The 17,595-nt window shown below is 42.6% G+C and overlaps 1 protein-coding gene across 1 annotated transcript; it reads left to right on the top strand.

Moving 5' to 3' along the window:
* The first annotated feature begins 11,297 nt into the window (after positions 1–11,297).
* Positions 11,298–17,334, top strand: LOC125359624 (sphingolipid delta(4)-desaturase DES1-like). Its single transcript, XM_048357427.1, has 3 exons — positions 11,298–11,379; positions 13,373–14,115; positions 17,099–17,334. The coding sequence occupies exons 1-3, from the start codon at positions 11,298–11,300 to the stop codon at positions 17,243–17,245; spliced, it is 972 nt and encodes a 323-aa protein (XP_048213384.1). The 3' UTR covers positions 17,246–17,334.
* The last annotated feature ends 261 nt before the right edge of the window (positions 17,335–17,595 follow it).

Here is a 17,595-nt window from a genome sequence, read left to right as displayed (position 1 = left end):
AAGTTTCTTTGCTGATTTTTTTTTTTTTTTTTGCCAGTCCTGGGCCTTGGACTCAGGGCCTGAGCACTGTCCCTGTCTTCTTTTTGCTCAAGGCTAGCACTCTGCCACTTGAGCCACAGCGCCACTTCTGGTCGTTTTCCATATATGTGGTGCTGGGGAATCGAACCCAGGGCTTCATGTATATGAGGCAAGCATTCTTGCCACTAGGCCATATCCCCAGCCCCTTTGCTGATTTTTGCTTGAATGACCTGGGAGTGAGGTTTAAAAATCTCCCATTATTATCATATTTGTTTGTATATATGTTGATACTTGTTATCTTTCCTAAACAGATTGTTCCACAGTTGTTGTCTTTATTACTACGAAGTGGCCTTTCCATTACAATGTATAATTTGATGCTAAGTCTGTTGACCTTGGGCAAGCAATCTCACTTCCCTAGTTGCTCCAGCTGCTATTTTCTAAGCCAGGAGTGATAATGATGATGACTAAGGTTTGGGAATTTTGTAAATTTTTCCCAGACCTGGGGCTTGAACTCGGGATATGGGCACTGTCCCTGAGCCACTTTGTGTTCAAGGTGAGCACTCTTCCACTTGAGCCACTGTTCCACTTCCAGATTTTTCTGTTTATGTGGTACTGAGGAATCCAACCCAGGACTTCATGGACTCCACCAATAAGCCACAACCCCGATCCAGAGTTTTTGTTTTGTTTTGTTTTAAGATTAGATTAGAATGAGGAAAGAAGCACTTAATTCATTCCCAGACAGACACGGAGATATCATTCAGTACTTTCTACAAAGGCTAGATTTATTTATTAATCTTAGATACTATTGACTTTAGTAGGTGACAGTTTCTGACCTTGTCATCCAATTGTGAAAGGCCATAACTTGCTGTAATCAAATGTTCATTTTGGTGTGGTGAAGGGCAGGGGTCTCTTTCATTTTCCAGAGACTCCCATGGTCCAGCCACCCATGCAGACTGGGCCCTTGACTGACCTTGAAGATCCCCTCTTTGCTCACTACCTTCAGCATGCATGGGGAATGTTAAGAAAATATTGCTTATAGTGTCCCTGAGGAAACTCATTTTGCATGTGCTGATGGCCTCAAATCATGTATTGATGAATCTCTGAAGAAAGGCCTCAGTGTGTGAGTATTTGTGCTGCCCCAGGCCCTAGTATATGGAGGGGAAGGAGTCCTCAACCTCATGGTGCCCCCTCTGACCCTGTGCCAAGAGAGCTGTGCTATACCAGCCCTGGCCAGTGAACAGACAGGAAAGGGAATGAAGACAGGCATCAAATTGATATGATTGCCATTTTAATTGGACCCCTTGGTTAACCCATGGTTAATTTGTGCAAATACTGATTCATTATTCTAGTCCTCTTCCTCACATGTGGCTCCTGTTCCCTAACTTTATAACCTGAATTATTCAGACTAGAATGAAAGGTATTCAGTTCTTACATTCCAATGATTTGAGTTGTGTGCTGAGGGAAGAATGAAGCAGGCATAATAACCCCTGCCTGGCAACTATGTTCAGGGTGGCTGGGGGAGGCTGTCCACTGAAATGTGGATTTCAGGCAAAATGGTGGAGCTATCTGGACTGATAACAGAAACCCCACAAGGTAATTGTTGAAACTGCATACTTGGCCTAGAGTTGATGTCACCCCAGCCTGACCTTTGCCTTTCCAATTAATTACCAGATTGTTCTGTGCGTGTAACCAGCTTGTATAAACCCAGAGTCTCTCCTTCCTGGGGATCCACACTGACTGTGGGGCTCACCTGGTTGAAGTCACTGGCAATAAACTCCTTCATCCTCCCTGAAAAGTGCTGTTGATCTTTGTCTGGTGAAGTTGCTGTAGCAGAAGGGTGGCGGTGTGAGGGTGGGAGCACTGCTTCTCATGCTTCTCAGAGAACAAAGCCAAGCATGGACCTAGGTGGTGAGCCCACGCTGCTATGCCCTGAGACAGGAAAGCGGGTGTCAGGTAGGGAGGGCCTAGGGCAACAAGGAAGACACAGTCCTGACCCTGGATTCACAGCCCAATGTGTGGCTCCTTCCAGTAATTTCTAACCTCCTCCAAAAGGCCCTCAGGCCCCTACCCGAATAGTCCAGACCATCTCATAGGCAGATGTTTGACTTCATGGGGGAGACAGTATTGCAGGCAATCTTTTCTGTGGAGAGACATAGATGAGATGCCAAACAAGTGATATGGTCCAGGCTGCCACTATCCCCTCCCAGAAGGCCTCAGCCTTCAAACACAGGAGAGGTAGGCCTTAAGGGGGGCAGAAGAGGAATGGAGATCTTCTTTTTTTTTTTTTTTCAAATTTTTATTATCAAACTAATGTACAGAGAGGTTACAGTTTCATATGTTGGGCATTGGATACATTTCTTGTACTGTTTGTTACCTTGTCCCTCATGCTCCCCTCCCTCCCCCCCTTTCCCTCCCCCCCCCCCAGGTGTTCAGTTCACTTACACCAAACAGTTTTGGAAGTATTGCTTTTGTAGTTATTTCTCCTTTTTTACCCTGTGTCTCTCAAATTTGGTATTCCCTTTGAATTTCCTACTTCCAATACCAGTAAACATGGTTTCCAATACACTCAGATAAGATTACAGAGATAGTGTAGGTACAACCATAGGAAGGTGATACAAGAACATCATCAATAATAGAAACTACACATACACATAGGACGTTGAAAGTAGTTACAACTGTGATATAACAATTGTTTCCATAACATGGAGTTCATTTCACTTAGCATCATCTTATGTGTTCCTAAGGGTATAGCTATTGGGCCTTGTGATGCTCTGCTATGGCTTGCCTTTACCGGACATTCAACAGACAAAGGCCTCATCTCTAAAATATATGCAGAACTAAAAAAATTACCTTCTTCCAAAACAAAACCGCAAAGAACCAATATCAAGTGGGCTAAAGACTTACAAAGAAACTTCTCTGATGAGGAAATGAGAATGGCCAATAGGAATATGAAAAAATGCTCTACATCACTGGCCATAAAGGAAATGCAAATCAAAACAACATTGAGATTCCATCTCACCCCAGCAAGAATGTCATATATCAAGAAAACTAATAATAACAATTGTTGGAGGGGATGTGGCCAAAAGGAAACCCTACTTCATTGTTGGTGGGAATGTAAACTGGTTCAGCCACTCTGGCAAGCAGTATGGAGATTCCTCAGAAGGCTCAATATAGAACTCCCCTTTGACGCAGCAGCCCCACTGTTGGGTATCTATCCAAAAGCCCACAAACAAAATCACAGTAATGCCACCAGCACAACAATGTTCATCGCAGCACAATTTGTCATAGCAAGAATCTGGAACCAACCCAGATGCCCCTCCATAGATGAATGGATCAGGAAAATGTGGTACATATACACAATGGAATTTTATGCCTCTATCAGAAAGAATGACATTGTTCCATTTGTAAGGAAATGGAAGGACTTGGAAAAAGTTATACTAAGTGAAGTGAGCCAGACCCAAAGAAACATGGACTCTATGGAGATCTTCTTAAGACAGTTCAACTACTCTCACCCACCACTGATTGCCCAGACCTGAGTGAACACTTGGCTGCTTGTGCCAGAGGAGCCACTAGGTGGCAGAAGAAGCCCAAACACTCAGAATCCACCGACTTCCACCCCCTGGAAAGCTTGGTTTGCCTGGAAGAGCTTCATCTCCCTTCCTCTCCACCTTCTCCAGCAAAGGCCTGGAGAGCACTGAAGAAGCCAGTGAGCACTGACCCCTGCTTCCCAGCTCCTTCTCTGTCTCTGACTCTCTGTCTCTGCCTGTCTGTTTCTATCTGACTCTCTGTCTCTGTCTGTCCCTGTGTCTCTGTGGCTGTCTCTCTGTTTCTCTGTCTCTGTCTCTCTCTCTGGCTCTCTCCTCATTTCTTCAGCTCCATTACTCCCTTCGTGCTGTTCCAGGTTGTAGATAGCAACAATGAAGGCTGTTGAATCTTATTTCTTCATATATTTATTAACTGTTTGTACTTCTGTGAGTCAATGTACTTCTATCTAGCCAATTAATTTACCTATTTTATATTTGCCCTGTTGTTTACATTTTTGAGCTCTTTTATATATTCTGAGTATTAAACCTTTGTCCAATGAATAGCTTGCAAACATTTTCTGTCATTCTGTAGAGAATCTCTTGATTCTGGACTCTTTTCCTTCAGATACAATCTCAATCTCATTTGTCAATTCTTACTCTTTATTCATGAGCAACTGGAGTCTTATTTAGAAAGCAGTGGTGTATACCTTTACAGAAGCCCTAATGTTGTTCAGAGGAGATTTGAAAAAAGTTCATATTGAAGAAAAAATGTTCATTACTGAGCAGTACTGCTGTTCCAGGCCCAGGAGTCCAAGTCCCCCTCCTGCCCCTCTAATGGTTCCTTTGTCCTGTGGGAGGGCCACATCTGCAGAGCAGCCCTCTGTGGACAGAGAGTGTCCTGTGCTATCCACAAGCTCACCAGATCAGCCCCCTGGAGGGCCCAGCTGCTGCTGCCCATTTAACCCAGGGCACCTGTGAGGGATGAGTAGAGGTCGCAAGTGTGCATTCGTGTTCCCTCAGCTCCCTCTTGCTCTAGACTGCCTCCTGCAAGGTGGCAGGAGGGTCCTCAGGCTGGGGCCTCCTTCCACCCACCCACCTTTCCAGTAGGTTCTGTCTAGGAGTAGGAGCCCACCCTGGGCCTTCAGAGAGGGAAGGTTTCTGTTTGGCGTGGTTCACATTGCATTGTGGGTCACATCGTGTTCATGACCTTGTAGCTCATGTTGAAAATTAGTTTTTGGCTTTTCTAAAACAAAGTTCAAATTTTACTACTTGATAACATAACAGAGATACAGTAGCAAATAGAACCAGTTGACCTGCCTTCAAGATGGTTGTAATTTTAGGATTCCTGGAACTGGCTCAAGGTGATAAAGTGCTTTTCTAGTGTACGCAGAGGCTTGAGTTCAATCCATAGTACTCTCCTCACCCAAATTGTTATAATTGTAGTGTAATGGAATAATAAGGCTTTGTTGGGTTTTGTTTTGTTTGACAAATGTTTGAGAAGACAGCTTTATAAATGTTCAGAAGTGACTGGATTGAAACATGGACCTACTGTGTGGAGTAACATTTAGGCATTTCCTTGTGGTAGGATAATCCTACCATACTGTCTTTCTGATTGAATCTTCTTACTCATTCACATATATTGCAACTCCATTAATATCTAAACAAAGGAAGAGTGGTAGGAGATATACTTGTTGCTCTTAGAAATTTTCAGCTTTATTTCCTGTTTGTCTTTATACTGTATATTCATATTGATACACATAACACACACACACACACACACACACACACACACACACACTCCTGTTGACCTTATCTATCTATCCTGACTCAGAGGAACTCAAAGTTCATTTTGCTATTCTGACGTTGCTGACAAAGTTTCCCTTAACATTGCTGAAATTAACAACTAGTAAAGTGTGAATGCTATGTTATTCTCGTTTCCTTAGTAACTTATATTGACAGTCTTTTCTATATTCTGTGTCCTTTCTTAGGTTTCTTTAATGACATTTATTTGGGGAGATAATATTGTTTCCTAGAACTTTATTTGAAACATGCCTAATATAACTTATTTTCCTCATTTGACCTACACGTGCTTTTGTACGATATTATTAAAATGTGACTAGCTAAAAATGTTAGTTTCTCATTCTTATACCATTCTTTTTCATTTTTGTGCCAGTCCTGAGGCTTGAAATCAGGGCTTGGACACTGTCCCTTGAGCTTTTTTTTTGCTCAAAGCTAGTACTCTACCACTCGAGCCACAGATCCACTTCCAGCTTTTTTGAGTACTTTATTGGACTCTCAATAATTGGGATGGATGCATGGTGCTACTTATCCAGTAATCAAAACATACCCAGCATTTTATATGCATGATTTCACTTGCTCATACAGAAGTCCAGTAATAATGTTCTCTTCCTGTTAACAAGGGGGAATAAGTAAAGGTCAACATTGCACAATCCATGGGTTGGAGAGTTTGGGCTCCCACTTGTGTTGGCTACACAGTGCTGGGCATCCCAGGAATGCTAGCAAGTAGGAGGCCATGGAAGCAAGAAATATGCCTGAGAAGTTCCCATTGTCCTTACCACCTGTCTCCCCTCTCCCCACTGAGATGTAGAGGGTGGTAGATGTGCAAGGGTTGATTCAGTGGTTCCAACCAAGAGCCTCAGCCTCAACCCTGATGAGAAACATAGTACCCAGTAGCCTTTCCTCAAACTCCACAATGCCTGCTGGATTCTACCCTCAACAGATGTGCTGAAAATAATGCCCAGGCCAATATGGTGGCCCCATTCAGGCCCCACAGTGATTCCAGCCCAGAGGACAATTCCCAACAGCCCTCTCCACAAACCCAACTCACTATAGTGTTGTAAGAGAATGGACTTACTCTGTCAGAGAATGGTTAATTTGGTTTTTCTGACAGTGGAGAGGTACCACTTGCCAGAAACAAGTTAAACCACAATTTCAAAAAAGTCTTACTATAACAAATGGCATTAGTTCACAGTTGGTGGGGGAGGGGTGATCTTCTGTTGCAAAGAGCTCTGAGTTAATACTAAATAATTTCTATTATAATCTGCCCACTTGACTCAACATTTTAATAAAGGAGCTGAGGTTCTTTCAAGGTAATAGGCAAGAAAAGGAAAACAAGTACTGGGTGGCAGTGGCTCACCCCTGTAATCCTAGCTACTCAGCAGGCTGAGATCTGAGGATCCTGGTTCAAAGCCAGCCCTGGCAGGAAAGTCCATGAGACTCTTTTCTCCAATTAGCTACCAGAAAACGGGAAGTGGCACTGTGGCACAAAATGGTAGAACACTAGCCTTGAGCAAGAGAGCCCAGGGATAGCGCCCATGCCCAGAGTTCAACAAAAAAAGAAAGACAAACAACCATAACAAAAAAAAATGTGTCTGAGTGGGAGCAGAAATGCATACAACTTTCATGTGGAATGATTTGAACATGTAAGGAACTATCTTACAATTTTCCTGCCATTAAAGACAGCTTGTTCTGTCACTAAGTAACAGAATGAAGTGGAATCCCGCTGGATTCTATGACCATGTGGCCTTGACATTAGGAGCACAGAGGGGAGGAGGCCTTGTTTTCTAACCTTTAGAGTAGCTCAGTCTTAAACAGTAGGCTTTATTCATCTCAAGATGCCACCAGTCACCATTCTTTTAGACAGGTGGGGTGAACAAACTATTTTCTACCCCAAAGCTGACTTTGCTCAACAGAGATTGACTCACCAAATCCCCACCAGGGGCTAAGTCTTGTGAAAGGTGTGAGATTGCTTTCCAGGTAGATAGCCAGTCTGTCACTGGAGCCACCTGCTATCAGCTTCCCCTCCTGCACCTAGAAACTCAATTGCAACTGTGGACTCTTTCTTGCTTTTCTCTGCTGTCACTGTACTCTTTCTCTCCTCAGAATACAGTCTCTCCTCTGTTACGTGATCCTTCTCATCTGTGGAGTAAGAACTACAGATGTCTCCAATCTTTCATCTTGTTCCAACCTACATAGAGGCATGCCTTTGAAGGAATTATTAGGTCTCCAGCCCCATCTCTCTCTCCCTTTGCTGGCTGCCTCAATAGAAACAAGCTTCCTCACCTCTACTCCCAATGCCCAAGGCGACAAAGCCTCACAAGCACAAAGTGAAACCTATGGAACCACTAGCTAATAGGAAGTTTCCTTTTTAGAAGCTAACTCAGGGCCTGGGACTGTGGTTTAGTGGTAGAGTGCTTGCCTAAGAGGTGCCTCATCTCAGATATTTGTTATAAGAACAGAAATACAACTTATACAATGAGTAATAAATTGTACAATGAGAAGGCTCAGGCCATGATTTCAAGCCCAACAACTGACAAAAGGAAGGAAGGAAGGAGGGAAGGAAGGAGGGAAGGAAGTGAGGAATGAAGGAAGGAAGGAAGGAAGGAAGGAAAGAAAGAAGGAAGGAAGGGAGGGAGGAAAGATGGGAAGGGAGGGAGGAAGGGAGGGAGGAAAGGAGGCAGGGAGTGAGGGAGAAAGAAAGAAGAGAGAAAGGAAGAAAGGAAGAAATAAAGAAAAGAAAGAAGGAGAAGGAAGGAAGGAATAAAGAGAGGCATATTTACAAATAAAGAGTCAAATGGTTAATTTAAAATTGTGGTAATTTTATTACAGAACTGGTAAACCTCCAGGAATGGTCCCCATAAGCATCAAGTTTCTAGCTTGGGTGTACTTGGCTTGTGATCTTATCACAAAAAAGAATTATTGGACATATCAAAGTAGAGATCATGAAATTTATTAGTAAGGTTCAGGCACATCTGAGAAGAGGCCCAATAAGTGCCCTAGCCTCAGAGGTATTTATCCTGATACAGTGAAAACATTAGCTGGAGGTTTGGTTCAAATTAGCCTACAGAAGTGTACTCCTTCCATTTTGCTGATTTTGCTGTTGCATTAGAATTTGGGTCTAGTGATAACAAATCTGATGAGCTTGTTCAATTTGCATCATTCTGATAGAGATGCCTATTTTCCCTGAGTATGTTCCTTTTAACCCAGACATCTATCCTCAAGATGGTTTTGTCCTTCTTTGTAAATACTTCTTTCCTCAAAGGATCACTTAACAAAAATATGTTTTAACTTTAGTTCCTACAGTGGTATAGAAATCATTTGGGCAGGAGGATAAAGTAAGAGGTTGATAGTCCATTTGTGTTGTTGTCAATTTATTGATTTTTACTATAGGTTGCAGGTTAGTAAAAGAGTGGGAAACTTAAACCAAAGAATAGAGTGCCTGAGTGTTTTTAATCTGCTATTCACTACAGAAATGTTTATCTCTGAATTCCTGGCTACTGTGTCTCATGCCTCATTTTCACTGTTCAAGGCTGCCTGCCTTTCACCATCCACACTCAAGCCCTAATGTACCTCGAGCCAATTTGACTATCCACTATGAGCTCAATGCATTTCATTTGAAACATCTCTCCTTTATTCACACATCTTATAGTTCTACTTGTAAGATTTCTTCCTGGACTCTTTATCTTTCTTATGATGTGCCATGTCCAGCGCTGCAGGGTGAGCAGGTGGCCAGCAGGGGCAGCACGGTATGAGAAGAGCAGGAAAGACAAAGGCAATCTCAGTAATCAAAGCAGTGCAACCAGGAGCACTCTGTCTCAGAGGACAAACGCCCTTAGCTCATCTCACAGGCAGGTTCTGTCATCTAGCACGATGTAGTAAGAAAGGCAATGCACATTGTGCATCACTAGTGATGTGTACATAAGTTTCTTCTCTAACACAAAGCAGACATTATTTTGGTTGAAATGTCACTCTAAACTCTTAAGCTAACATTCTTGTGTAAACTAGCTACTTTCTTATCTTGGTTTAGAAGGGTGGGGAATAAAGGCCAGGGGCATTGTTCTCCTGTGTAGGCCTCTGCACTCTGCCTAAGTGATGCTTCCCACTTAGGCATACCTGGTGTGGGGCCTTTGCACCTAGTCAAGAGTGTCTTCTACAGCCTTTCTTAGGGAGATTGATCAGTGGTCCTCGATAATGATGATGTTTCTCCTCCCTGTGCTCTTACTATGTTCTCTGCTATAAACTAAATAATAGTACTCACTCTCCCTCTAAAAAACATCCATGTGTTTCAACCTAGTATCAGTTGTAATGATATTTTGAGGTGAGCCTCTTGGGAAGGGATTAGGTCATGATAGTAGGACCTTCAGAAATGTGATTGGTGCCCTTATAAACAAGACCTCAGACATCTGCCTTCCCCTTTTAATCATATGAGGATATGGTGAGATGAAACTTCCTTGCCTTTGATAATGACTTCTGGCCTCCAGAACTATAAAAATTCATTTGTTCGTCTTAAGTAAAGCAGTCTATTATTCTTTCTTTCCCCAGCCAGTAGGTTTTAATGTCATCATTCAATCTCAAAGGAAATGCTCATTTAAAAATTCATGGCCTCTTCAATTTATTGTAGAAAAAGAAAGGGGAAATATGCCAGGAAGAATGTGTTGATTTCTAAACTGAGGCTGACATCAATAGAAAGGTCTTCACATCAACAAGGAGTCTAGCAATGTGCCACAGCTTTTCAATGCAGGCTGGATGGTGTCTGGGCTCACCCCTGTAATCCTAGCTACTCAGGAGTCTGCAGTCTGAGGACCATGATTGGAGGCCAGCAGAGCAGGAAAGTCCCAGGGACTCTTATCTCCAATTAACCACCCAAAAGCGTGAAGTGGAGCTGTGGCTCAAAGTTCAGGGACAGCACCCAGGCCCTGAGTTCAAGCCCTGGCTAGCACCCACATGGAAACACACACACACACACACACACACACACACACACACACACACACACACACACTTCCTGCTAGGAATCTGCTTTGTTCTCATAACTTACTAGTGCTCCCCTAGCTTGGCCCACTTACTACCCTTCCATCAAGGGGTCTTCCCCAAATTCTACAGGAGTCTCTAACTCCAAATTTTAATCTAAAATAAAATACCACTTCCCCAGACTCACCCCACCCTCAGGTGATAGAAGCCTAAAGTTCTAGAAGAAGGTAGGGCAGGAGACTTAAATACTAGCTTCCCTCACCTGCCAGATCTACACCAATAACTTTGAGATTCTTTGAACCCTCAGCTGCTGGCCACCTTGCCCCTACACTTGAGCTCTGGAGCTCCCTGTGACACTGACCCCTAACTATGACCCTACTCAAGCCCCGCCTCCGTGCTGCCACTAAGCCAAGCCTCCTGTCTCCTGACTCTCCTCAGGTCAGCAAGGCATCCCTCCTCAACCCTCCACTAAAGTTGCCTTGATCTGTTTAGTTCGTTTTCTGCTCTTTATTCTTATTCACTCTGGACTCAATTTCCTAATATCCCTAAACAAAATACTTGTGTCTGCGGCCATTCATCACCACCATGGGCCCCCATGATTAGGTGAGTGGGGTTACATCGGGGTACTCCACCCTCAGGCACCATGCAAAGAGGCAGCTTTATCTAACTAGAGACCTTTCTTTCCTTCTCCACATTCTCCTGGGACCCAGCATGGCTCTAGCCATGCAGGAGGGAAGAAACTGGGACTTGGCAGTACCCCAAGAGCCAGGAAAAGGGGGCAAGCTCATCAACAGTGCACCACGCAGAAGAGTTGCCAAAAAACACTGGGGCGGGGCTGCTGGTTGTGCCTTTGTCTGCACCAACTCAGTGTCTTGCCCAGACCTGTGCAGCCAAGTAGGTGCAGCAAGAACATCAGGGCATCAAAGCGCTGTAAGCACGGAGCCTGCTGCTGCCGCTGCCACCAGGCCACTCGCTGCCGCCACCATGGGGCACCCTGACTCCCAGAAAGACTTCCACTGGGTCTACACTGAGCAGCCTCACACCCGCAGGGGCAAAGACATCCTGGGTAAGGCTTTGTATATGCGACCTGGGGCGATTAGATCTTGGCTCCCCAAGATCTAAGATGAGAGGGACTAAAAAGCTATGTCTTCCTGATTTCCCCTTGGGCACCAACGGAAGCTGGAGGGGAGGCAGAGGGAGGGAGGCCTTGGGAGACAACCCAGACCTAGAGGCTGGCTCTCTGGTCCTCAGCAGGGGGGATTCTGCAGCATTCTGGGAGCACACTGGTGGCACTTGCATCTTAAGACCAGCATCTTAAGACCTGAGCATCTTAAGACCAGCCTGAGCCGAGGAACACATCTACCCATCTTAGTGGTAAGGAAGATGACTAAAATAAACAAGACTTGCCAAATGGGGAAGATATTCAGGTAGATTTCTAGCCTTCTGATTGCTAATTTAGGCCTTTTAAACCAGACTAACTAGGCCTAGCTTTGTAGAGTATTTGGAACATCCATGTAGTTGTGAGTTCATTCATTGTTCCCAGGCTGTTCTGAATGAAATGCTTGGCTTTGGGCGAGTGCTTTACAAACATCCAATTTCATCCTCCCTCCTCAGGACTGGGACCAGGTGGGCCTTTCAAATATGAGGTAGGGCTGTGCCAGTGGTTTCCACCTGTAATCCTAGCTACCTGGGATGGGGAAGGACATAGGATTGCAATCCCAGACAGGCAATACACAAAGGGAGACTCTATTGGAAAAATAAGAAAAGCAAAAAAGACTAGAGGTGGGGTCCTGAAGACCGAATGGAAAGTCCTGGGTTCAAATCCCAGAACCAAGACCAGAAAAAATGTAAGGAAGGAGTGAATGCTGAGAAGAGGGTGCTAATCTGTGAGTGATTGCTTCCAAAGAATATGATTTTAGTTTCTATGATTTCTTAAAAAGCAAGTAAGGGGCTGGGAATATGGTTTAGAAATACTTGCCTAGCATGCATGAAGCCCTGGGTTCAATTCCTCAGTACCACATAAACAGAAATAAAAGCCAAAGTAGTGCTGTACCTCAAGTAGTAGAGTGCTGACCTTTAGCCAAAAGAAGCCAGAGACAGTGCTCAGGCCCTGAGTTTAAGCCCCAGGACTGGTAATAAAAAATCAAGGAAACTATTGTGAAGTGGTGGCTCATGTCTATAATCCCAGGTACTCAGAAGGCTGAGATATGAAGATCATGGTTTGAGTCAAGCCTAGGTCAGAAAATCCTTGAGACTCTTATCTCCAATTAACCACCCAAAAGCTAGAAGACAGGGAGTGGGGGAGAAAAAAGGAGGGAAATAGAACAAAGGAAAGATTTTAGAAACCTAATCGTATTTCTAAACAAGACAAAAATCAAGAAGAAAGAGAAGCCAAAATCAAAAGAATAAAAGCACAGAGATCAGAGCAGATATAAATAAAATTGACACTAAAACAAAAGAATAAAGTTGAAAAGAGATGTATTACATATAATGCAAGAGCATTATAATGTATATGCAAGAGCATTATAGATATTTTTATGAAAAGACTAGGCATACAAAGTAGATAACCTAAAGAAAAAAATCTGAAACATTTCTGGTCACCTATGAGCTATCAAAATAAATTTCTTGGGGCTGAGGATATGGCCTAGTGGCAAGAGTGCTTGCCTCCTGTACACAAAGTCCTGGGTTCAATTCCCCAGCACCACGTATACAGAAAACAGCCAGAAGTGGCACTGTGGCTCAAATGGCAGAGTGCTAGCCTTGAGCAAAAGAAGCCAGGGACAGTGCTCAGGCCCTGAGTCCAAGGAAGGCCCAGGACTGGCAAAAAAAAAAAAAAGAAGAAGAAAATTACAAGACAAAAAAATAAATTCCTCAATTGTAGTCTCAATGTGTTTTATAACTTTATTATCAGAATATATTCCTTCCAGATACATAGTTGGTAAAGTGTTGAATAGAAAAAATACAAAGTATTGGTAGAGAAATTTCAAAGCCATGATTGAGGAAAACTAATATTGACAAACTATTCTTTCTCCATTCCTAATTTTTGTTTTTTCTTACAGCCAAGTATCCAGAGATAAAATCCTTGATGAAACCTGATTACAACTTGATACGGATTATAATAATGATGGTTCTCACCCAGTTTGTTTCATTTTATTTTGTAAAGGACTTGGACTGGAAATGGGTCATATTTTGGGCCTGTGTCTTTGGCAATTGCATAAATCACTCAACGATTCTGGCGATTCATGAACTGTGCCATAATTTTCCCTTTGGCCACCACAAGTCACGGTGGAGTTGCTGGTTCGGAATGTTTGCTAATCTCCCTATAGGGCTTCCACTTGCAATTGCCTTTAAAAGGTTTCACATGGATCATCACCAATACCTGGGAGTTGATGGCATGGATATAGCTCTTCCTTCTGATTTTGAGGGATGGTTCTTCTGTACCCCTTTCAGAAAGTTTATATGGGTCATTTTTCAGCATCTCATTTGGATTTTTCGATCTCAGCTTGTGAACCGCAAACCAGTTTCTTACCTAGAAATCATCAACATTATGTTTCAGATTTCTTTTGACATTATCGTTTACTACATGTTGGGAATCAAGTCTTTAGTCTACATGTTGGTGTCCCCCCTACTTTGTCTGGGTTTGAGCCCACTTTCTGGATATTTGATCACTAATCATCACATGTTCTTTAAAGGACAAGATACTTATTCCTATTATGGGCCTTTGAATTTACTCACCTTCAATGTGGGTTATCATAATGAACATCATGACTTCCCAAACATTCCTGGAAAAAATCTTCCATTGGTAAGTAAAAGATTTAAACTTCTGATGTTCATATAATCAAGATGTGTCTCTACTTGACGATATTATGTATTTGTTGGTTTGTTTGTTTTTATGTGTGGTTTGAACTCAGCGCCTGGGCACTGTCCTTATGCTTTTGTGCTCAAGGCTACCATGCCACTTGATCCACAGCTCCGGTTCTGGCTTTTTTTGTTAGTTTATTGTAGATAAGAGTCTCACAGACTTTGCAGCCTGGGCTGGCTTTGGACCATGATCTTCAGATCTCAGCTTCCTGAGTAGCTATGGTTACAGATGTGAGCCACTGGTGCTGATTTTAAAAAGCATCCATTATATTTGTTCAGCTAAGATGTACATCAACAGTTCTTAAAGGATGAACATATATATTCCATACCAACCAGCCTTATTATAATAAGGGGGTTGCTTTCTTCTCTTTACACTCCGTGGCTATACTAAGGGTTCAAATGTGTTGGGGGATGTGCATATTTAGTTATCTAGGAAAGTAATTTAGAAATTAAAAAAAACCCAAATCTGTCTATGAGGTAAGAGCCATTTCATGGAATGGCATCACTATTCATCTGGTGAGATGGGCTAAGATGTAAGCTTTCTTACTAGCAAATACAGATAACCTGTATAATTGATCTACAAATTAAATGAATGCCAATTACCGTTTCTATAATTTTCCCCAGGCCAGTTCTGATTCTTTTCCTTGACAACCACCCTTTTTTGCTGTTGTTGGTCCTGGGCACTGTCCCTGAGCACTTCAGCTCAAGGCAGTGCTCTACGACATTAGCCACAATGACACTTCTGGTTTTCTGATGGTCAATTGGAGACAAGAGTCTCCTGGACTTTCCTGCCAGGGCTGGCTTTGAACCATGATCCTCAGATCTCAGCCCCCTGAGTAGCTAAGATTACAGCATGAGCCCCCAGCTCCCAGGTGACAACCATAGTACATTGAGATAATGTACTATTACTGTAATGGTACTATGGTTTTGTGCCTGGTTTTTTTTTTTGGTTGTTTTTTTTTTGCCAGTCCTGGGCCTTGGACTCATGGCCTGAGCACTGTCCCTGGCTTCTTTATGCTCAAGGCTAGCACTCTGCCACTTGAGCTACAGTGCCACTTCTGGCCTTTTTCTATATATGTGGTGGTGAGGAATCAAACCCAGGGCTTCATGTATATGAGGCAAGCACCTTGCCACTAGGCCATATTCCCAGCCCTGGTACTATGGTTTCGAAGAAGAGTGTCCTTTGGAGATACAAGTTGAAATGCGTAGAATTGAAAAGTTAGGAGTAAGCTGTCACATAGTATCTGTTCCTACTCATGTTCAGCAAGGCGAACCAACTAAGTGAATGAACTTTAAAGGACAAGATACCTGTCCTTTAGGTGAATAAGTGGGTGTAAAGCAACTAAGGAACCATAGCCCAAGGCCAACTATCAGTAAGACCGGTGAAGGGCATATCATATTGATTTAACTATTCTTTTACCTTTTCAGTAGGCTGCACATTTTCTGAATGAAATCTATTACAATGAATCACTCACCACACACCTGTCCAAAGAAAACCTTGAACCTGCGGTACAATGCACTGGGAGCCTTCAGCTCCTCAATGCGCTTCAGTGTGCAGCATTCACTTTTGTTTGCCTCTTCTGTGATGGAGAAGTGAATTTTTATTATAGTATGAGGAATGTGGCTTAGAGAGAAGCCAGTAACTCTTTGAACAAAAGTTTTCTGAACTTGAGCCACATACTGCTACCTGGATTTCCCTAACCAATCTGATACTAAAAACAGTTTACCTTAGACATCACTTTACTTAAGGAGCACGCTACACCAGGGAACATTCAGTTCTCCATTTCCCATCATGGCTTCTTATTCCTTAGCCAAATTAACAAAGATTCTTGAAATTCCCTAGTCTTCACTTTCTCTGTTCATTCTAAGGTGTGTGTGGAAGAACATCTTGTCATTTTTCAATAACTACCTGTTATTTATTGCAGAAAGTAGTTACATTGTATGCGCCAATTTCATTATCAGTAGGTGTGGAATAATAAACAGGTTTTTGTTGTTTGGGACTTTCCACAGCCTCATTTGTACTAATCAAGTGCCCTACCACTAGACCATATCCCCAGTCCCTATAGAGTATTGTTTTTACAACTGCATTGAAACATGACTCATGTACAAAGCCACAACTTACAGTGCACAATTCAGTGCATTTTTGTATATTCAGAATGCTGTGTAGCTAAACAACTATGAAGTATTCTTATCGCAGAATGCTTTAAATTTAATAAGTTTGTTTCATATCTTCTTTTCCCTTATTCCTATTCATCATTGCTGTTCACAAAACACTTTTTTAGTGTGTGTGTGTGTGTGTGTGTGTATGTGTGTGTATTCTGGAGAATACAGAGAATACAGAATATGTGTTTTCCATTTGATCACAACATTGTAAAATCCATGGATGGACAACCATTCATGGTCAACATTTGGTCAACATTTGGGTTGAATTAGGCAGATAATAAAGAGTCCTTGAGATTTTGTAAATATTAAAGAATTCAATGATTTTTCCTTTTCTTTAAAACCTGTACAAATTATCACCTTTTCCATCCTTACCAAGACTATTAATGTATTTTTAGCCTTCAACAATGTCAAGTGCTTACTCTAGGATCTAAAACATGGTGTGTTACTTTATGTTTGTGGAAAGCTGATGTGTTTCTATCCTAGCTGCTAAAACTATAGCAGAGCTACTACTTTCAACATAGGCTCAATGGAGATAAGACTGAGATGTCTGTGCACGTGTGTGCGTGTGTGTGTGTGTGTGTGTGTGTGTGTGTGTGTGTGTGTTCTGGAGAACTGCTTTACTCATGAAAGATTTGTAGAACGATGGAAGATTGTGATCAAAAGTATGGGCTTTTGGGATGGCTTGGTGTTTTGTCCCTCTCTGTTGTCACCTTCGAGAGGCCTCAGTGACAGTCTTTACCTTGCTGTCTGTTCACTTCTAGGTGAGGAAGATCGCAGCTGAATACTATGACAGCCTTCCCCACTACCACTCCTGGCTGAAAGTCCTGTATGATTTTGTGATGGATGATACTCTAAGTCCCTACTCAAGGATTAAGAGGCCTCCAAAAGGCCATGAGTCTCTGGACTAAATGTCCTCCCAGACAAGAGATTCTCTTCAAAGCTTTAAAAATATAGTCTATAAAGTGAAGTGTTTTGCATTATTAAGCTTAAGACCACTGATGCTGTTTGGTGTAAGTGAACTGAACACCTGGGGGGGGGGAAGGGAAAGGGGGAGGCGGGAGGGGGTATGAGGGACAAGGTAACAAACAGTACAAGAAATGTATCCAATGCCTAATGTATGAAACTGTAACCTCTCTGTACATCAGTTTGATAATAAAAATTTGAAGAAAAAAAAAAGACCACTGATGCTTAGAAGTGGCTCTGTTTCAATTTCCAACTCTGATCTCAGTGGTGTGAAGAGGCAGGTCTGGCTTGAAAT

This window comes from Perognathus longimembris, chromosome 11 (genome assembly GCF_023159225.1).
Source record: "Perognathus longimembris pacificus isolate PPM17 chromosome 11, ASM2315922v1, whole genome shotgun sequence".
NCBI classification, from domain to species: domain Eukaryota; kingdom Metazoa; phylum Chordata; class Mammalia; order Rodentia; family Heteromyidae; genus Perognathus; species Perognathus longimembris.
Note: the sequence above shows the minus strand (reverse complement) of the source record. Positions and strands in the feature narration are given on the sequence as shown.